Source organism: Carassius carassius, chromosome 43 (assembly GCF_963082965.1).
Source record: "Carassius carassius chromosome 43, fCarCar2.1, whole genome shotgun sequence".
NCBI lineage: Eukaryota > Metazoa > Chordata > Actinopteri > Cypriniformes > Cyprinidae > Carassius > Carassius carassius.
In genome coordinates this window covers 13,296,247-13,318,483 of record NC_081797.1, presented here as the reverse complement: position 1 = coordinate 13,318,483, position 22,237 = coordinate 13,296,247, and the positions used below count along the sequence as shown (strand labels likewise).

Here is a 22,237-nt window from a genome sequence, read left to right as displayed (position 1 = left end):
TCCCATGGACAAGGTGTTACATGGCAAGAATCTAACTCCAGACTGCACATCTTACGATACAGTCCACCACCTAACTGAGCTTCAGACCAAGGCCATGGAATGCTGTAAAAAAGCACAAAAGAGACAGCTTCGGAATTATAATAAAAGAAGACGAGATGTCACATACAAGGAAAATGATCGTGTGTGGATGAGAACCTTTCCCCAGTCTAGTGCACAACATCACTTCACTGCAAAATTGGCTCAAAAATGGAAAGGCCCTTACCGTGTCATAAAACAGGTGGGTCCATTGAACTATCGAATAGCGCTAGAGTCCACTGGCGAAGATGTTCGCATAGTGCATGTGTGCAACCTGAAACCATGCTTTCCCACGGCTGAAGAGCTGGAATGCCAGGAGAAGAAAAGGCTCTGCCAGATATTCAATGAATCTTCTGATGAAGAGGAATTCATTGGATTTTAATTATGATTCACATTTCCACAACCATAGGTTGTCTTCTCCAGGGAGGGAGAGTGTAGCGATATGGAAGAAATCCATATCAGCTTTTCATTTTTTCTGATGGGCGGAAACCAATGAGGAAATTTAGAATAAAAGAGCGCTAGAAACGGAAGTTGGGGCGCGAGTAAAAAACAAAACACACCTGTAGGTTATTATTGGAGTGGGACACACGCTACCTGAAGCTGAAGGTCGTACTATTCTTTGCTGGAATCTCTGTGCATGCGCTGACTGGGTGCGATCGCCAAAGTGACGGAGAAATTGCTCTACTGCGTCTGCATGGTTCGTTCGCCTGCCTGGTGCAACATAATCCAGCCTGGTTCGTTCGCCTGCCTCAGGTACTAGTGGTGATGTCCATCATCTTTTAACCTCACGCCAAGAGTTTCTAAACTCACGCCAAACTCTCGCCAAGTCTCCAAACTCTTTCTCCGGCCCAGGATTTGCGGCCGCTACACAGACTGCTTCACGCAGCCACCACCACACACACACACATACACGCTCATTGTACACGCACACACCCATACACAAACACTCGTTTGAAGTGTTTTTTTTTTGTGTGTGTTTTTTTTTCCTCTTTCATTTCTTTATTTTGGCTGAAAATTGAACACAAACTGAGTTTGAAAAAAAGAACTGTTTGCCTTAAATATTTTGTTATTTGTCATGTGAGGTAAAGAAAAAAAACTCTGTGAAAATTTAACTTTGTGTAGTTTATTTTATTTTATTTCTTTGCAAAAATGTTTTCTTAAAATATACATATTTTTGACCAAACCCTTCAATTTCTGACTGTGTGTCATTTAAGCCCTATTCTACATTATTGTGGGTATTTGAAGGAATTTATTTTCGTTTTTTGTGTAACGGTGGTTTGAGTTATCTTCGGGGAAATTGAACTTCATTACATATATATATTTTTTTTTTTTTTTGACAAGTTTTACTTGTCTGGCGCCCGAACAATTTAAATTTTATTAAGTCAAATTTGATTTGGGGCAGCCACCGTTACAACTTTTTTTATTCGTATTTGTAGTTCTAATCGAACCCTCGTCCACCGTGCAATGTGTTCTGAGCAATATTAGCCATTAGAAAGTGCATCGATCTGCATTTTTAAATTCTAACCGGAAGTAGTCAACCATCCAGGAATCTTTGGCATACTTTTTTAAACATACAATGATTTGGGACATACTAATTCTATTTTCAAATACGATTCAGGATGGCTAGTATGCGAACTGGGACGCAGCATGTGTTTATGAATAAATTGACTGACATAACATTTCTGAATCAATAAAGTGTTTTTGAACAAATCGGTTGAGTGAATCATTCTGTGACTTATTAAAAGACAGCCACTTGTTTGTTCCCAAATAAATCTGTTTTTGGATGAAATGGTTGAATGTTTCAATTAGATTTTTCATTCATAAAGACAATAAGTCAATGTCTTAATGATATAACCTCCAGAAAGAATGAATCTCTCCAATACTAATGCACCAGTTAAGAGTCTGCCTATAAGCACTATTGGAACATAACTCTGCGATCTGTTGTATATAGTTTTATTCTAGTTGTATTTTGTATTTACATTTAAATGTAAGTTTGTTAGTAGATTGTAGTGTATCTAAAGCTAGTTTTCATTAAGCTATTCTTAATGTATCTCCCCCAACAGTACTTTTATTTTTATTTATTTTTAAAAAGTTTATATAATACAAATGGGAGCTATGAGTACCTGTTGTTTTGCAAATCTCTCTAAATAACCAGTGAAAAGAGTTCCTGGATGATCTGCTTTAGTTTTCACTTGGGGGAACGCCTTTATAGGGGGCTGAAACTCATGTAATGGAAATCCAAAGTTAGCATGATGGCTTTCAAACTGTTCAGCTACTTGGGGAGTCCCTTCCACCATTTTCATCTGAAGAGCCATTTAAATGTATCGCATCTATGCTCTTAAAACGGTGAAGAAGCAGCACGTCAGAGGGATCCAATGTCTCATAAGCACTTTAGAGGGGAAGGTTCTAAGAAATTCCATATTTTTAAGCTTTGAAAGGAAGTTTAGAAGAATGCTGGGGTTCTTCAAACCACCTCATCACATGCATAATAAAGCATATGCCTGCACAGCATGATTAATGTATAGAAATACAAACAATAAATGGCTGCTTTCATGCACTTCATCATGAATGACTTAGGTGCTCTGCATAATAAGCCTGTAAGTCAAGAGCCACTCGCACCCCGCTGGTCATCACTGCCACTGAATAACTTGATTTTCAAAAGCCAGAGAACAATATAGATGGATTAAAAGAGTACGGTGTCAGCTCTAGAATAACGACTCCTTAAAGTGCCATTATTTTGTCTTCTGACTCAGCACAACATTCTGTATATTATGATTTTTCGGGATGAATAATTTGTGGTCAATGTCATGCAGAAAAATGGTTGATTCAACTGGTTTGAACATTACGGCTGCTGGTTAGAAAACAGATTTTGGGTTGTTGTTGTTTTTTAAAATAGCCTATTTTTGTATGCACAGAACAGATGGCCTGTCTCCAAGCTTATTTTGAGTTATGGACTCGAGTGTGGAGCTAGTGCCATTCTAGCTTTTAAGAGGTAATAGCAAATGCAACAACAAATGCATAGAAAAAGATAATTGTTGCTCTTAATGAAATGTTTTTGCCGTCTTAAGCCCCCACATTAAAAGTCCTAAAATCTGTTGAGGGGGTTAAACGGTGTGCGAATGCTGTCTCCGCAGAGCAATCAATAAAGATTTCCATTTACTGGCCAGTCTGAGGAAGAACTAAAGATTTTAATGTACTCAAGTCAATATGCAATTGGGACTCAAGACAAGAATACAGCCCTTCTGAAAGCTACAATGGGCTCTGGGTGTCTGGTCCAGAAACGCTACATCCCTTATAAAACTGATTAAGGGGTCTTGGCCATTTGCTGAAATGCCACTGGGGAGGAAGTGTCTGTTTTGTTTTTTAGTTTTTTTGCTGTGTCCTCTAACTGAATGCAATGCTATAGATTGAATCAATAGGACAACACAACGCTAATGAAGACTCCCACAGTACAGTGGGGCTTGACTCCTGAGTCCCCAAACACCAGACAGGTAATGTAGTCATATAAAGGTTAAATGTAGTTACTACATGTACATCTCACTACCTCTCCCTCTCTCTCTCTCTCTCTCTGTCTTTCTTGTAGCATTGAAAAGTATGGGAATGACTCTGAATCCATCCATAAGTGTAAGAAAATTGGGGGGGGGGGGAATGAATGTACAAAAATCTGTCTATTGTTGGTAAAAATAAAAAAACAAAATACAGTGAGGGATTTAATGTTTAAAAACTACTTATACATCCAACCATCCATGAATCTATCTATCTATCTATCTATCTATCTATCTATCTGTCTGTCTGTTGCACTATTGGTATATTTGTAGTTGTTAAAAGTGGGGGAGTTAATGGCTAGAAAGAATTATCCATTAGCACTTAGAAATAAATGTCTAAAATCGATCCATCTATCTGCCTGTATGTCTGTATTTCTGTTTGTCTATCTGTCTATCCACATGTGTCTATCCATATTTATTGTTGGTAAAAGTGAAGAGGAAAGTGTGGGAATGAATGTCTAGAATGTATTTATTCATCCATCCATTAGCAATAAGAAATGAATGTCTAAAATCTATATACAGTATCTATCTATCTATCTATCTATCTATCTATCTATCTATCTATCTATCTATCAACATTAGGAAACTGATGGTAAAATTATTGTCTAAAAATGATCTATCTATCTATCTATTTATCGTTTTTATGGAACTAATGTCTAAACAAAATTTATCCACTGGGATAAAGATGGGGGGAGGGTGTTATTGTCTAAAAAACTATCCATCCATCCATGTTTAGGGTGAAATGTTCAAGCTTTTTTTCATACCAAACTCATCGTATGACAAATTCATTATTGCTGCTGAACTCAGTTACCTTATTGTCGACGAGTTATGGGAATAAATATAAGAATCATAAGCAGAAGAGCAGCGTGGGCTTCTTACCGCAGCAGAGGATCAGCAGACCGCTGAACAGCAGCACAAGCCAGAAAGTTGAGGACATCGTCAGCCACGCATCCCACTCTCAATTCCTCTTCCTAAAGGGCGAAGCCATCAAAGTCGGTCTCAATTTCCAGTTAAATTAGCCTCTAATCAGGCTCGTGTAACCAGCAGCTATACACGCATCGGCGTTCGTCGCAAAGTTGCCAAACAGAAACGAGGGAGAAACGGCGCGAGCGTATCCTCGAGAAGCACTGGGATGAGACAAATGAAGAAGATCCTGCGACGTTTACAGTTGTAAAACTTGAAAAAAGGACAATCTAAAATTTGAGTTGGAGAGAAGCAGCGCTGCTGCCGTTTCATCTGGAGACTACGGAAAAGTGCTTGATAACTGAAGTGAAGGTGTTTTGATTCTGAAGAGAGAGAGAATCGATTAAGTTTATATTACCCCAACAAGCCACTGTAAGCATCTCAATTGCATTATCTGTAAATTTGCCGCAAATTAATAGAGGTCTTTTTTATTAATGGCCTACAGAACATTCTCAAAGCAACCTAAGAGGGCAGGTAAAAAAGGGCTTATTTAAAAAAAATGTATTCCAAATTGTACCATTAAATAACCTGGTATATGCATGATTTGTGAAAATCTAATTTAAGACCGTTTATTTTTACAAATCATACAGATACCAGGTTATTTTATGGTAAAATTTGAAATATTTTTTTTAATATGCCCTTTTTAAACTGTGCTCTTAGGTTGCTTTGAGAATGTTCTGTAGGCCATTAATAGAAAAGACCTCTATTAATTTGTTGCAAATTTATATCGCCCAGCCCTATCTGCAATTCACATTTCAGCCTTTAACCTCTTAAGTGCCACCGGCCCACCGGTGGGCCTGTTGGCGCTCTTTTTTTCAGTCTTTTTTCTCCGTCACATATCTTGGGTAATACTCATAACTTACAAATCATTTGAAAACTTTAAAATCTCAAAATTCATCCTGTGAAAACCAGTTTGAAATCGGACATTGAGTTACCATGGAAATTGTATTTTAATATCTTTTGGCAGTCTCTTTCCCCTTAGTGGGTGGAGTCATGTGTCATATTACACAATGTATTATGGTCTTTTAGAATCAAAACTTTTTATAAAACTTAAAAAAAAACATATCCTCAGAAAGGTCTGAGTCTCAAGATTCCATATATGGAATATTTTGTTATAGAAGTAATACTGACATAGATATTTAGACATTTGTGGCAGAAAAATGCATTTAAAAAATTCAATGGAGTTTTGATGACACCCGGTGGCTGTTTGTGGTATAATGCCCTAAATAAAAAATTTCAGGAACCTAAGTTTTTATATCAACTTCAAATTTGGAACATAACTTATTTAGACATAAGTCTTTCGTTTTATAACAATCTTGGATTAAAAATATTTTGAAAATTATTTATTTTATATAAAATAAAATAAAAATGGTACAGTGCATTTTCTTAACAGTAAATTTAAACTGCTTTAACTTTTTGATACGTTAATATTTTTTAATGATTCCACTTCTGCATTAATCTGCAGATTCTCTTCCTAAAAAAAGAGTCCAACCTTAGGTCTGTGTTTAAGATTGAATAGTGCACTTTCACATGTATAATCTATAAAATGGATGGTGGCACTTGAAGGGTTAAAAAAATTTTAAGAAAAGGGATGAAAAGTGTAAAATATAATATAAATTTAAACAATTATTATTATATTTAATAACATAAATATCTTAGTGTTTGTTTAGATTTCTGTTGATCCACTGGTTCACATTTAAAAATATGTAGCAAAAACAGCAGATGGGCTTATTGAAAAAAGATCATTCGTTCTCTGCCAGCAGGTTTCACTTTCAGAACTGTAGAAATATATACAGTATACAATTTATATATATATATATATATATATATATATATAGGTTTTCATTTATTGTTTGCTAATGTTAGTGAATGTTTACATTAGAGTGCACGTCCTACTCCTATACGCTGAAATTAATACTGCGAGCGGCTGTATAGCGATCACTTCTGGTTGGAGATAGTATTAATATCATAAACTATAAGCAATCTTTACATGACTTGCTTTTCAAATGTTTTAAAATTGATCATCAGAGTCTAATATGATCCGGGACGCCAATTGCCCATCCCTGTTTTATACATAACTTCAGAGATATATGCACTGTAGGCTATATGAACTTCAGTGCGTCTGTGCCTGTGTGTTTAGTGATGAAGTAGGTGCAAAGAAAGTTTTTTTTAATTTTGTTTTTCTATTTGATGGTTATGGCACCTGACGTTTTACATCCAATAAATAAAAAATTCTGTTGAAAATGTCATAAACACTTCAATGAAGCCAACTTGAATATAAAGGCTCCATTTAAAAAACTTGGCACTTGCATCTTGACCTACATTAGTATGAGATTTCTTCTGTTCATCATCTCAGACATCCGCATTTGTCATTGATCCTCTATGCATTTGTCGCACTGTGTGCATTTTAGTATTCACAGCATTACATATCATTTTTCCCTGTGATAAGCCTCTGCATACAACATCACCTCAAGCTGTGGACACCAACATAATATCCAAGCAGAGACCAGAGGAAATGAAAACCTCTTTGATTTGGCACTTACGAAAAGTGCTGTTCTTAAATTATTGAATTGATATGCATTGAGAAGTTTGTATTTATGAATTGTGAAGTCATAAGACGTCAGCTATGTTACTTGGTTAAAAAAAAACTACTTAACTCTACTTTTAATGATAAATTAAGATTAATATAGAAAAAGAATGCACATCACGTGTTTTTGCTTTGGTTTTTATTCAAGATTTTGTCAGTTAAATTGTAGTAATTGTAGCCTGCAACACTTTGTACATGTAACTTAATTTTATTGTAAATTAAATGTAAAAATATATAATTTCATTGATTTCAACAAATGTACCCTCTGACATGCCCCCAACTCGCAAACTCTGACCTAAAAATGTCAAATTCTCTGAAAATGTACTCACCCTCAGGCCATCCAGGTCTCTTCATAGGAACATATTTGGAGAAAGTTATCATTACTTTACTTGGGTGCTGTCAGAATGAGAGTCCTAACACCTGATAAAAACATCACAATAATCCACAAGAAATAACCTCTTTTGAAAAGCTGCATGTTTGAGTGAGGAAGTCCATCGAGACATTTCACTTTAAGCTTTGTCCAACATATGAGACCATGATCCATAAGAACACTAATAATAATGGTCTCTCACATCAAAATCCACCAACATATTTTAAACAGTACTGGAGTGTTTTCGCTTGATCTGTGCATATTTCTCCCCTGATTCAGACAAGGTGACTTTTTTCACTGGAGAAAGCAGTATTTGGGCTAGCATTTCATCTGCAGAGGATCTAATAGTGAGCAAGTGATGTAATGTTAAATTTCTGCTCCAGTGAAGAAAGAAACTCATCTATGTTTTGGGGTAAATTTTTCATCAAATATTTATTATGGAGTGAACTATTAATTAGAAGGAAGCTCATGTGCTTTCATATTGCATATACTATCTTTCTGCCATGACTTGCATCAAAATACACATTAACTAAGGCGTGCAATCTGATTAAGTCAGCCTTCAGCACTTATTTCCTCATGGGAAAGACTTGTTTTCCTACGTCATCCACGTGAGAGATGGCGGTCTTTGATGGTTTTATTTATGACATGCTAAGTTTTGTCCCTTTGAAGGATCAGTAGATCAAGTGTGTGTGGGGTCCTGGGGCAGAGAGTCGACTCCGATGTCTGGCGCGTGTCTATAATTCATAGTCCTACAGCTTGGGTTGCTGGGCTGCTCAGATGATTGTGTACAATAGCAGACAGCCCCTGACCCACCTCTTTCGAAACCCCTCACTGTCCGCCCCTGGCCCCCAGCGACCCTCGAGGGAAATCAAAACTACTTCAAAGCAGCCTGTCGAAGGAATGGAGAATAAATATTTCGTATTGTATAATTTTTCATTCCTTCCCATCACAACATCCCAGCTTTCTGAGACCCCAGAGAATGGAGATTACTGACCTCTAACTTTCCTCTTCTCGTTGTTCAGAAACAAGCGGTCCGTATTATAATACCATGAATTTCTATTTCTCTGTTCACAGTTGGTACCTGTAATGTAGTGAGTTTTCTTGTTTTACAGCTCATTAAAGTTTCAGGAGAGAGTACTCGGCAAGTTTTCATTCAAGACACAAAATTGTTTGCGAGTGAGCGTCATGCAGTTTCACCGAGGAGACAATACACTGTAAAAAAGGCAAGGAGATGTCATGAGAGAAGAACATTACTCAGCCACTTAAGAGGCAGGAACCTTCAAAGCAGCGTGTGCTGAAGAAGGATTGAGGATGCGTGACACCGATCTGATAGGGCCTGAGGGAGCCGTCAAGGTCCTTGTCACTCTGCTTATGACAGGAAGTATGTCTTCATGCAGCCTGTCGAAATGAATCTAACATCTAATGTAATTATGCAACCAGTTATTACTGAATGTTATGTCATTATTATGGTTGTGTAGTTCGGACTTAATTGCGCTTGTGTCCCTTTCTCATTACTTGTTTTGAATTAAACTGAATTGTTTATTATCCTGAGACTGTTTGAAATGAAATAACGGGAAGTTATAATATCGTTCCTGTATCTCCTGTTCATTATTTTTTCATAAAGTGCTTTGTTAAAAACCATTTATATTGACGTAGCACGTCAAATGGAAGGTAGCATAGGCCTTAATAGGTTTTATAGTCAGACTGGGCCTTCTGCAGTTTAAGTGCCATCTATTTGTAATGCAAAATGCATTCAGATAAAACCTTGGCTTCTTTATTTCCGCATTAAATCGAGTCCTTGGAAGTAGCGCTAAAACACAATTCCGAATATTGTAATTGTAAAAGTTTAAACACTGTGGCGCAATCAAAACTGCTGTTTAAGCATCCTACAATATAAATATGAAATATAAATGTTTGTCAAAAATATTGAAAATAAGGTGAGTGTTTGATAACCTGTTTACACTAAAGTTTGCCAGATAAATTGTCTAAGAATGTGATTTTGTCACAAGTATTAATGCATTATTTCAACCATTTATTTTATTCAGCAAGGATGCATTAATTTGATCAAATATGACAGTAAAGAAATTCACAGTGGTGCAAAATAATTTTATTTTACTACTATTCTTTTTTTACTATTTATCAAACCTAAAAGTGTAACTATTTCCACTTAAATATTAGGCAGCACAACTGTTTTCAACATTGATAATAACAAGAAATGTTTCTTAAGCAAATCAGCATATTAGAATGATTTCTGAAGGATCATGTGACTCTGAAGACTGAAGTAATGACGGATTAAAATGTACCTTTGCATCACAGAAATAAATTACTTTTTTAATTTATATATATATATATATATATATATTGTGGCGGGCTGAAGAATCACACGACAGGCTGCAGTGAAAGTTTAAAGCCCCGGAGGGTGTATTTATTAACAGAAGTGACCGTGAGGGTGCCAGAGGTGTCAGGTGCTCGTCCTCGGTGATAGCACGGCTCCCAACCCGGTGTCGGATGCGTCCATCTGCAATAAGAAGGGACAGTTAAAGTTGGGAGCACGCAATACTGGCTCAGACGTGAGCGCCGCTTTTATCCTTTTGAACGCTTCTTCTTCCTGGGTTCCCCACCTTCCTTTCTCCGGCTGTCCCTTCTTAGTGGAGGTCTGTCAGGGCAGTCGCTAGGGAGGAGAAGTTAGGTATAAAGCATCTATAGTAACCAGCCAACCCCAAAAAGGCCCGTACCTGTTTCTTGGAGGTGGGCCTCGGGACCGAGAGAATGGCTGCCACTTTTCCCTCCTGCGGACAGGTCAGGCCCCGGCCCACCCAGAAACCGAGGTATTGGCGGTGAGCCCTGCCCGCCGCAGTTCGAGAAGCACCCTCCGGAGCCACTCCAGGTGGTCCTCCCAGGTCTCCGAGTGGACGACGACATCATCGATGTAGGCTGCTGCATAAGCCTAATGGGGTCTCAGCACGATGTCCATCATCCGTTGGAAGGTGGCTGGAGCCCCGTGCAGCCCGAAGGGGCGAACCTGGTACTGCCAGTGGCCACTGGGGGTGGAGAAGGCGGCCTTCGGTTTGGTGGACTCTGTTAACGGCACCTGCCAGTAGCCTTTGGTGAGGTCGAGCGTGGAAATGAACCGGGCTCTCCCCAGCCGTTCCAGCAGCTCGTTGACACGGGGCATCGGGTATCCATCGAACTCGGAGACCTCGTTTAGGCGGCGGAAGTCATTAAAGAACCGGAGGGTGCCGTCCGGTTTTGGGACCATGACTATGGGACTGGACCAGGGAATGTGGGAGGGCTCGATGATCCCTAACTTCAGCATCTCCCGAACCTCCCCTTCGACTGCGTGTTGCCGGGCCTCCGGAATTCGGTAGGGCCGCTGTCGCACGATGGTCCCTGGAGGTGTGCGTACGTCATACTGAAGTATGCGGGTCTGCCCGGGACGTGGGGAGAACACATCAGAGAGTTGACCGATCAGATGTTGGAGCTCCGTCTTCTGGGCGGCCGACAGGTGGGGGCTGATGTCAACAACCACGGGAGAGGTGGCGGCGAGCGCAGCAACCTGAGTCCTCGTCCCCTCCCAGCGCTTCAGGAGATTAATGTGGTACAGTTGACTTTCCTGCCGTCGTCCAGGCTGGCGTACTCTGTAAGTCACGGGCCCCACTTTCTCCATGACGATATACGGGCCTTGCCATTTACATGCTGCCGTTGGGACGAGGACTAAAATGTAATCACCTGGCCGGAATTCCCGTGGTTGGGCCGCCCGGTCGTATCAACGACGTTGGGCTTCTTGGGCTGCTGCCAGGTGTTCCCGGATGAGGGGCATGACGCGGTCGGGCCTTTCCCTCATCTCTCTCACGTGCTCGATCATGGTCCGATGGGTGGTCGGCTGCTGCTCCCAGGCCTCTTTGGCGACATCAAGCAGGCCACGGGGCTGCCGTGCCAACAGAGGTTCGAAAGGGGTAAATCCTGTGGAATCCTGAGGCCTGGGGGACTTCCCAGATGCTGAAGAGGACGTACGGCAGCATTTGGTCCCAATCCCGTCGGTCATCCGCAGCCACGCGACGGAGCATCTGCTTCAATGTCTGATTGAATCTTTCGACCAGCCCATCGGTCTGAGGGTGGTAGACGGTGGTACGAAGCTGCTTTACCTTGAGGAAGCGGCAGAGGTCAGCCATCGTCCGGGACATGAAGGGGGTGCCCTGGTCGGTCAATATCTCTCAGGGGATGCCGACCCGGCTGCACAGCAGGAAGAGCTCCTGGGCGATGGCCTTGGATGTAGCTTTGTGCAATGGAATGGCTTCGGGGTACCAGGTCGCATAATCCACGATGACTAATATATGTTCGAGTCCCCGGGCGGACTTTGGCAGCGGCCCAACTAAATCCATTCCTATTCGCTCAAAGGGCACCTCGATGATGGGCAGCGGAATTAGCGGAGCTTGGGGAGGGGTATGTGGCAGTCCGGACAAGCCTGACAAAATCGTTTGATCTCCGCCTCCATTCCGGGCCAATGGAATCTGTCTCGGATCCGTTGGGTAGTATTCTGCGCCCCCTGGTGGCCAGCCATAGGATGGGAATGCGCAAGCTCAATGACCATCTGTGTCCTTTTATGTGGGACTACCAGCAGTTTCACCTCCTCCCCTCTCCGCTGTGCGACACAGTACAGCAGGCCATTCTGGACCACGAAGTGTGGGGTCGGGTGTGGTGGTGGTTGGACCTCTTTTCCCTCAACCACCCTTACTTGCTTCCAGCAGTGCTTCAGCCGATCGTCCCCGAGTTGCTCCTCCACAAAATTTCCCCCACCCCTTACCTGCTGGAAGACATCATAAAAAAGGTTAGAACTTTGGGGGGGGGGACTCACCATCTCGGGCGCTGTCCGATGCTAGGAAGGCAGGGTGCCGTCGAGGAGCTTGGCTGAGGTTTTTTTTCTTCTGGCGGTTCCCGGCAGGGCTGGCAGGCTGGGTGACTCGGGTGAGTAGTTGTTCAAAGCCTGGCCAGTCTCTCCCCAGCAGCACGGGTACGGGCAAGTCCTTGACCACGCCCACTTCCAGTGGCCAGGTGTCGGTCTTGGCGGAGATGGTCACCTGTTGGGTAGGTACGCTCTGGGTGTCACCGTGGACGCATGTGATGGATAGGCGGGCTTTGGTTCCCATCCATGGAGGAAACATGGAGGACTGGACCAGGCTTACCGGAGGTGTCAGGTGTCAGGTGCTCGTCCTCGGTGCTGCGTGATCCTGTTCGCCAGCCGGCTGAGTGCAAGGGGATTCGGTGTCCGGTACTCAGGTGGCGGGGACACGGCTCACAATATATATATATATATATATATATATATATATATATATATACACACATACATACATCATTTTTTAAGCTCTTTTTTAAATAATGCAGTCTTGGTGAAAGTTCTTTCAAAAACTTAATCTTGTTATAAAAAGAAGTATATTCAAGATATCAATATTCAAGAATCAAGACCAGCAGCAAGATTAACTGGAATAAGACCGTTTCATTGAACAGCTGTACATCATTATTTTGGTATCTATCTTTCTGTTTTCTGCTCAAACGGATTTTAATCAGTACTGTCTGCTCTTAGATGTTATGTTTTTATGAAGTGAGGTGGGGACAGAAAGCCTGACGAGACCTTCTCTGTATCGGTCAAATGACTTGAAGAACTTTTCAGACTCCAAAATGGCTCTTCTTCTTCCTTCCAGCATGTCTTGAGCGGGGTGTCCTTGGTCCTTTTGTGGCCAGTCGTCAAGGGACTTTTGTCTTTTGATGCTGAAAGAGACCACACACAATCTGATGCTGTCATCTGTAATTGGTTGCCTGCCCAGAGGACCCTCCTAGCTGCCATTCTTCTTTATCTCTTCACTCTTATCAGTCCTTTTTCTCCTGGAGTGTCAGCAGGGCACTAGATGTGTGTTCATACAATTGGAGGGCACTGCGGCAGTGATCAACCTTGGTCTTTGTATTGCCAGGAACATTATTTTCAACTGAAAGGTCTGAAGTAACCTTTGCACCCAAAAAGCTGTTAAGTCAGGTGAGCTCTAAAAGAAAAATATAAGACAACAGTTGATCAAACAGTGTGACCAGAGCAATGAGATTCCTATCGGAACGTAAACATCATACTTACAGAATAAAATTAAACATCATATTGAATAAAATAATAAAATAAACTGTTAAAAATAGGCTTTATATGTAATGATAACATTTGTAAGTGTCAGATATATTGACTGCAGAATAAAGATAAGTTGATTTGTTTGGGATGGAGGACGTGCAGAAGTGGGAGGTGTCAGTGAGGCAGTACGTACCTCATAAATCAGTCATGGCATCTGAGGCCAATCCCGAGCTAGCCAGATCGAAGTGCTAAAAAAATTCACTTTTATTTTCTACAGCTTTTGAAATCATAAAGTTTGTTCCTTCGTCATCGTTTTAATTCGTTATAATGGCATGTAAGGTCAAAGTCCTCATTGTGAACTGTCCCTCTGTTACAGTGAGAGCAAGCACAGGGCTGATTCGCTTTGATGGATTATAGTCATTTTAATAATAGAGCTAAATTTGGACGTGGATAACTTCAACATGAGTCCCACCCGTGCAGTCTATTGTGGTCTCAATAAATATATAACACGATTATCTGTCCCTCATGGCCCTTTTCTAGCTGTTACTTGGCTCACTGACGTTCTTGAAGTTCGGGTATTAAATGTGATGTGTATTTTTTGATGTGTATCCCACTAAGCAACTGTTTTCAAGCAGGTTTCGCGAATACTATCTTAAAAGGTGCTGTCAAATTAGTGAAATTACACCTGCAGAATCATTTTATTGTAAATTGTGTAGCGATGTTTGAGGCACAGCTCACACAGAAGTCACTTTCAGACCAAGCAGCTTCATGGTTGTCAATTTAACCTGTTGCGGAAATGATTCCTTCTGAAATTACTGTATTTCATCAGCGTAAATACGCAAATGTCTTTAACTTTCTATGCAATCATATGGAAGACCGTTTTTGCCATGGGATGAACAAAAAATGTAATTGCGAATTTTAAACACAATATTATTTTCACAATTGTGAGTTTATATCTTGGAATTTAGACTTTTTTCACATTTGTAAGGAACTAATTCTGAATTTTTGAGATATAAATACAGTTCTGAGGAAAGGAGTCAGAATTGCGAGATAAAAACTCTACGTACAAAAACGGAAAATTCAGACTTTTAACTCACAATTCCATCTTGCTATTTTGACGTTCTTTATCTCTGAATTCTAAAAGTACCTCTCACAATTCTTTTTTAAGGTAATTGCAACTTTTTATCCCACAATTCTACATTTTTTTCATGCAACTGCGAGTCTGTATTTCACAATTCTATGTTTACATCTCACAATTCTGACTGAAAAAGAATTGCAAGAATAAAGGCTTCCACAGAGATGCACTATTTGCAGACAACGTTAATATATTCCAACAGTGAAAGTTTCCAAAAATAGGCGATACCAAGATAAGTCCAGGCTGATTTTGCACTCTCAAAATGTGGTGACCTGCTCCATATACATAAAAAAGTTTTATTAGACTATACTGACAAGACTAGAGCCTTTATGTCATCTTTTTTCAAAAGCACGATTCATTTTTTATCTCCAAAACTTTTTAAATGAAGAACAAATTGCTTTTGTGTGGCTTTAAATCCTTTTCTAAATGAATATTGCCCACTATTACATTGTGACTAACTACATTTAGTATGATTGACATCAATTATCTCACTAACTAGATCTCTTATCCATCTACAAGAGACGATATGCAAAGCACATTGGCCCAGACAAGAAAAAGAGCAGACCGGAATGAAATGACGGAGAGTTACGAGAGCACGAGACTCGTGGAAAGCAGGAAATCGCCAGGGAAACGGAGGTGACAGGGACTGTGAGAGAGGGAAAGGCTGTTTCAGCCTTGTTGCTCCAGAGATTCATTGCTCTCCTCATCAATCGTGGAGGGCTGATGAAATTGTTCCTGCCCAGAAAGAGCCTCATGGCCCTCGTGGCTCTCATGTGCAGAGTTGGCATAAATCCTGCTGGCAGGGAATAGAAGTGGATTATATTGTGCAAATTAATCGTTGCTTGAATATGCCACTTTTTCTTCTTGCCCGTGGAGGGCTTGGAACACGAGCGGCGTATTGTCTTATTTTCAAAGCTGCTTTTTTTGTGTGTGTGCTGGCACATCTCCTAGATTCTTACCTTTTCAAAGGGATCATGTCAAGAATTTCAATTTGAAAAGGAAAAGGTTGAGGATTAGCCTCGGAGTGCAATTTCCAGCTGTAAGGTGTCCAAACAGCGGGTCAAAATGAACAAATCTTCATTATTTCAACCAGAAGCCCATTCTGGATTCCCCGCAGCACGTACAAATCCACACCTTCAATGAAGAACAAACAAAGAGCGCCGCTTTCGCTACCTGCAGATCACTCATTAATGTGTTCGGTTTATTTTTAGACCACTTCCCCTTCGTTTGATTGTAGACGAGCTTGGGAACTTCTCTCTCATTAGTGTTTAACACGGGACTCCTGCCGTCAAGGTCAACGTTACCCCTGTGCCTCGGCCACTGTTGGGAAGGCCTTGCCAAAACTAATGAGAGGACCACCACTCACAGAGAACAACTACTGCTACTTCTTTATTTTCCTGCTCTGGTTCAGACAATTATTGTCCCTTGCCTGACCAAAAGGTGACTTTTTTGCACTTATTTGCTTGCAATTAGTAGTTGTAGCTAGATGACACATTTTTTTTTTTTTAATTGGATTAATTTGATCTGTTCTTATGTTTATTGCTAGGCATTTTCACAATAATAAATAAATAAGTGGAACATTTGTAACATGAATTTGCGAGGCTTCATTCACTTCCAATTATTTTGAGCTTTACAGCTAGTAAAATTATTTTTTTTTACATCTTGTTATGCTGCTTGATATTTCAAATTGGAGTTTCCTGTCATATCATTTTAATGTATTGTCGTAATTCTCAACACCTTTGTTTGTAGCACACAGTTTTACCGTTCACTTCACTTTTATTTCTAGTTATTTACCTAACTTTACGGAAGTCTCGCACATTCACAGAAAACTACTTCCGTGTTGCAGTATCTATGAGGTGGATAAAATGACTATAAAATAAAACAGCTTATATATTGTTCAGTTTGACCTTCAGAGTCTGACAATAAACGTTTTATAGCACCTAATTGTCAATTTGCCAAAAATAAAAAAATAAAATCCTCCAACGACTACATATGCTAACTGAACTTTTTCCTTGTTTAAGCCAGACCGATACTTCAATGGTAAATCTGCAATTAAGAGAAAGAAAAGGGGGAAATATTCCTTGGATTTATTCAACGTTTCAAGTTCAAGTGGGAAGTTAAAACGTGCTGAATGCTACTAAAACTCACGTGCAGTGCGATACTGCCCTCTAGAGGATCTTGCACACAAATCATTTTGCACACTGGCCAGATGATCATGTTGTCATTGTCAAATCTTTAATTACATTTCTAAATTCGGTATGCGACTCAGCAGTTGATCTTAAGGAGAAAAAAAAAGCTTGCATGGCCTAAAGTTACTGTCAACGTTTCGTCTTGGACTGCTTATTTGAACTTAAATACATAGTGAAGATGCTTGGCGGTTAAAGGAAACCACAGAGTACGAACAGAGTAAATTCTGGTCCAAATTCAGAGTAAATTCTGGTCCAATGTCTGCAGACAATGGCGATGCATGCCAGCCGCACATTAAACCACAGCTGTTGAACGCACATGTCAGAATATTGAACGAATCTTTCTTTTGAGTCGGATGCCTTCAGTGAATCAGTTCACAAAAGCGATCTGACTCCAAACGCTTCCCGAGTCAACTGGTTTATTGATACGACTCGTCTATTTGTCAGGTTCGTGTGAACTAGTGATGCTGAGATTTGACTGATAGAACAAAAAGTAAATGAATTGAATAGCCTAGAAGTAGTGTTTTAAAATAAAACATAGGACTGCTTTAAATAATTGTCTAAAAGTTTTATCAACGGAATAAAACGGACATTTTTCAGAAATATAGGCCTACATGTAGGCTAAATATATTAAATTTTGTTTCTAAATAACTTTGTGTTTATGAGCTAAACAGCGACACATTGCAATAATCATTAAACTTTGACTGGGAATGTGATGAGAAAAAGAATCACTCTAATGTTTTTGAACCGAGCTGTTCGAGAGAGCCGATTCGCGGAAATGACTCGGAATCACTGCACACTTGTTGAATGTGTGAAAGAGTTACAGCAAACTCCTCCCATGGGCGGGCGCTTCACAACAGAGCATCTTGCTTTCTTGTCTCACCCGATGAATACTTAGTTGATAAACAGGGCTTGAGCGTTGAAGTTTTATTTTTAAGGGTAGAATATGGGTGGTTACGGTAGCGTTCGTCGAAGTTGCATTGAACGTTTAAATGTGTGAGAATGGTCGTGGAAATTACAATGTGGCTAAACTAACTCTCAGTTGGGACTGAGAAGAACAAGCTGGTAAGTGAAACATTTAATCCGTAAACACTGGACTTGTAGATCCCGAGGGTCATTGAAGATACTCCAGAGAATCTGTAGAGAAGATAAATGAAACTTGTAGAACTTAATGACATTTACTAATGACATTTAAACTACTAATGTTTACTTTCTGACTAATGAATAAAATGTAGTAATGTTAAGTTACATCCCTTAATGAATGTTATTAGGTAGTGCTACATAGAAAAGCTCACTTTTTAGATTTTTTTTTTATTTGTAGAACCTAGTTGTAGATGATACCCTGGTAGATAACTTAACTGGGATGTTTAATTTTTCATTCTGCGCCTCAAAAGTTGAGCTACCCACCTAGACAACATTTTTAGGCATTGATTTATAGATACCTTCGGGGAAAGCATTTTTGCCTTTTACTTAATGCAAAAATACTATCAAAATAACCCCAAATTAAAACTATTTTCTCACCCTTATGCTGTTTTGTGAAACACGAAAGAAGATATTTTGGGAGAAAAAAAAATGTATTCAGTGAAAGTCAATGGGGTCCAGTTTGGTTGTGGATGCCAAATACCTTAAGTGTAAATGCAAACATATCTTCTTCAAAATATCTCTTTTATGTTCCACAGAAGAAGAAAAAAGTCATACAGGTCTGGAATGATATGTGGGTGACTAAATATGGCCATTTTCACATTTGGGTAAATTATTCCTTTAAATGAATTGGAAAGAACTGACTACTGAAGCATTAAAATACCAGAATATGTTTACAAAACATGCTGAGTTCGCATACTTGTTTCTAAAAAAAAACAATCACAGCAAGTTCTTCTTTTTTTTTAAATTTGGTCTGAGTTTACCCAAAAGTATTTTGTATAGCTCATCGCCTTTTCTTGTCAGGTCCGTTCATTCCTTTTGTGTGTCTTCAATCTGGCAACCTGTGTCTGCCTCTCGTTTCTGGACTTAACTGTTCATATAGAATTACAATGAACAAATAAACGTTACATTTATCATTATTGGTGTAAATGGGTGTTTAAAAACAAGACTTTAAAGGCCTGTCAACATCAAGAACAATAACTATATTAGCATACACATACTTTAAATGCACCAGCTCTTTAAAACTGGTTCATTTATAGTTAAAGTTCTTGTTCTCAGTGTAAACTGCTTTTCAGAAAGTAAACGTAGACTTTGTGAGTCCACTGAATGTACTTAAGCCAGGTCAGCAGTTGAATGCGGATGATAAATGAGGCTGTTTACTCTCCGTCGGTCATGCTTTGAGATGCTGCAGCCTTAATTGCATTACCTAACTGGCCTGAGTACTTGCTCATGTCTGTTATTAGAAGTTCACCAGTCAACCATCTCACCAGACAACCCCAGCACTTGGTGAATCAATTAATATACCAGAAATGAAAGAATGAGATTATACTTAAGGAGCCACGCAGAAACGTGATGTCTTAGTTAGTGTGATTTATGACCAGAGGCGCCCCATAAACTCAATTCATGCAAATTATGCATAGAGTGAATCAACTGCAGTGGGAGTCTGACTTGTTTTTGGCCTCGTAATTAGCAGATGGTGAGTATGGATGCATAAAATTTTCATTCATGAATGTTAGACTGCGAATGAGCTCATTTTCTTGCAGCTCATGGGAAAAGATTTGGTGCGCCATCTGATGTTGCCATCTTCTTGCTGGGTGGATAAAATACCAATTTAACCCATCACAGACTTTACAATGCAGCCTATAATTGTTTGCCCTCTCGTGGCAACGTAGTTGTTTTTGTCAGTGTGGGAACAGGGCGAACCTATTATTAGGCAGATGGGATAAATATGTAAGTTTACAGTTGGTATCAGATGTGTGTGGGATCAAGTTGTGATGCCGTCAAGGGTGCAGCTTGTGAGCGAGACAGCTTGAGTCAGAATTCTGGGAAGCATAATTTCGTGCATAGGAAACCAAGATGAGCACTGTTTGAACGTGTCAGCATCTGATACAGGCATCTGGTTAACTGCATCTTAACTGCCGTTTTCGCGATTATCTGATACCTCTGTGCGCGAGCGTAGCGCAGGCAGCCATCGGTTCACCAGGAAGTCTCATGTCAGGCTGCACATCAAAGGAAGTGTACTTGTTTGTGTCGTAGACGTTCTGTGTGGCTTTCATTATGACACAGGCATCTATATAAATGAGTCACCGCAGCTGAACCATGTAAATAACTGCCACTGCGGTTGTATCGCACATTCTTTGCATCACTCATTCAGTGTACCTTGTGGGAGGTTTTGCCTGTAACGTGACTTGATCTCTCACATTTGTTCTAGCACGTGCCTGTCCTCGTCTCAACTAAACCATGGGGTCATTCCGAAAGCCCAGGCCCCGTTTCATGAGCTCGCCTGTGCTGTCCGACCTCGCCCGCTTTCATGCCAGCTCGCCAGCACTGCAGCTGTCCAATGCCAGTGTTTGGAACAGGTGGGTGGTTCCCTTTCCCAAGGATGAGAGAGAGGGAAAAGGCATTGTTTCATCAATGCCATGAGAATTGAGGGGTTTTTATAGACACGACCGAGAGTTTTTAAAAGTAAGGTTCATTAAAAGAAGACAAAGCTGTTGTTATTTAATCGTTAATTTCCAAAACTTTTTAAAATAAACTTTCCGAAATTTTATTTTTACATTTACACTCTCAGAAATAAAGGTACAAAAGCAGTCACTGAGGCGGTACCTTTTCAAAAGGTACATGTTTGTACCCAAAAGATTCATTCTGGTACCTTAAAGGTACATATAAGTACTTAAAGTGTACATATAAGAACCTAATAGGAACAAAAGTGTACATTTTGAAAAGGTACCACCTCAGTGACAGTTTTTGTACCTTTATTTCTGAGAGTGAATCATGAATTGTTAATTTATCAATATTAATAAATTTCTGGAGGAGTCGCACCACATGACATTTTACATCATGAATCTGATCTGAGCTACGCTGCTCATAAAAACACAGTTTTGAAATTATTATATTAAATAAATTTAAACCCAAAATTTGTCATGTGGTGTAACCATCAAGGAAAAGATAATAACGTATTTTCCGTACTCCTTCAGTACAAGTGAATGTATACATCATTTTCTGAAAAGTTCTTTAAATATAATTTGTAAAAGTATTTTTTTTAAGTAGAAGAATAATTAATTCATCAGAGTCGTCCCACATGACATTTTTAAAATTAACTAAACTTATATTGTCAGAAACACAAATGGCGCTTTAATATAAGACATGTAACCTGTATTTACAGTATGTTGGTTTCATTCTCTTATTTTTTCATCATGATATTAGGTCAGTAACTGACATATTTGACTGGATGTCCCAGCTAAAAATATCTAAATAATTTAAGCAATTTCCATATTTAATTTCAGCAATTCAAAACATCACCATGCATAGAGGTAACTGTAGAAGTCATTGTAGAAATACAACCCGAATTCCGGAAAAGTTGGGACGTTTTTTAAATTTGAATAAAATGAAAACTAAAAGACTTTCAAATCACATGAGCCAATATTTTATTCACAATAGAACATAGATAACATAGCAAATGTTTAAACTGAGAAAGTTTACAATTTTATGCACAAAATGAGCTCATTTCAATTTTGATTTCTGCTACAGGTCTCAAAATAGTTGGGACGGGGCATGTTTACCATGGTGTAGCATCTCCTTTTCTTTTCAAAACAGTTTGAAGACGTCTGGGCATTGAGGCTATGAGTTGCTGGAGTTTTGCTGTTGGAATTTGGTCCCATTCTTGCCTTATATAGATTTCCAGCTGCTGAAGAGTTCGTGGTCGTCTTTGACGTATTTTTCGTTTAATGATGCGCCAAATGTTCTCTATAGGTGAAAGATCTGGACTGCAGGCAGGCCAGGTTAGCACCCGGACTCTTCTACGACGAAGCCATGCTGTTGTTATAGCTGCAGTATGTGGTTTTGCATTGTCCTGCTGAAATAAACAAGGCCTTCCCTGAAATAGACGTTGTTTGGAGGGAAGCATATGTTGCTCTAAAACCTTTATATACCTTTCAGCATTCACAGAGCCTTCCAAAACATGCAAGCTGCCCATACCGTATGCACTTATGCACCCCCATACCATCAGACATGCTGTCTTTTGAACTGAACGCTGATAACATGCTGGAAGGTCTCCCTCCTCTTTAGCCCGGAGGACATGGCGTCCGTGATTTCCAACAAGAATGTCAAATTTGGACTCGTCTGAC

At 39.8% G+C, this 22,237-nt stretch overlaps 2 protein-coding genes across 3 annotated transcripts in view; one reads left to right on the top strand and one right to left on the bottom strand.

Annotated features, from left to right (window-relative positions):
- The window catches only part of LOC132124694 (chemokine-like protein TAFA-5), a 63,028-nt gene extending 58,107 nt beyond the window's left edge, over positions 1 to 4,921 (bottom strand). The window contains exon 1 of the mRNA XM_059535826.1: positions 4,500 to 4,921. Within this exon, the coding sequence (XP_059391809.1) occupies positions 4,500 to 4,557 (58 nt within the window). The 5' untranslated portion in view covers positions 4,558 to 4,921. The remainder of the gene's footprint in view (positions 1 to 4,499) is intronic.
- LOC132124693 (proline-rich protein 5-like) overlaps positions 1 to 22,237 on the top strand; it is a 106,212-nt gene that overhangs the window by 76,104 nt on the left and 7,871 nt on the right. The window contains exons 1-2 of one of the 2 annotated variants that reach the window (XM_059535823.1): positions 17,805 to 18,035; positions 20,323 to 20,470. In XM_059535823.1, the coding sequence (XP_059391806.1) occupies positions 20,352 to 20,470 (119 nt within the window). In that variant the 5' untranslated portion in view covers positions 17,805 to 18,035; positions 20,323 to 20,351. Of the gene's footprint in view, positions 1 to 17,804; positions 18,036 to 20,322; positions 20,471 to 22,237 lie in introns of those variants that run through there. The other variant, XM_059535824.1, reaches the window with a different exon arrangement.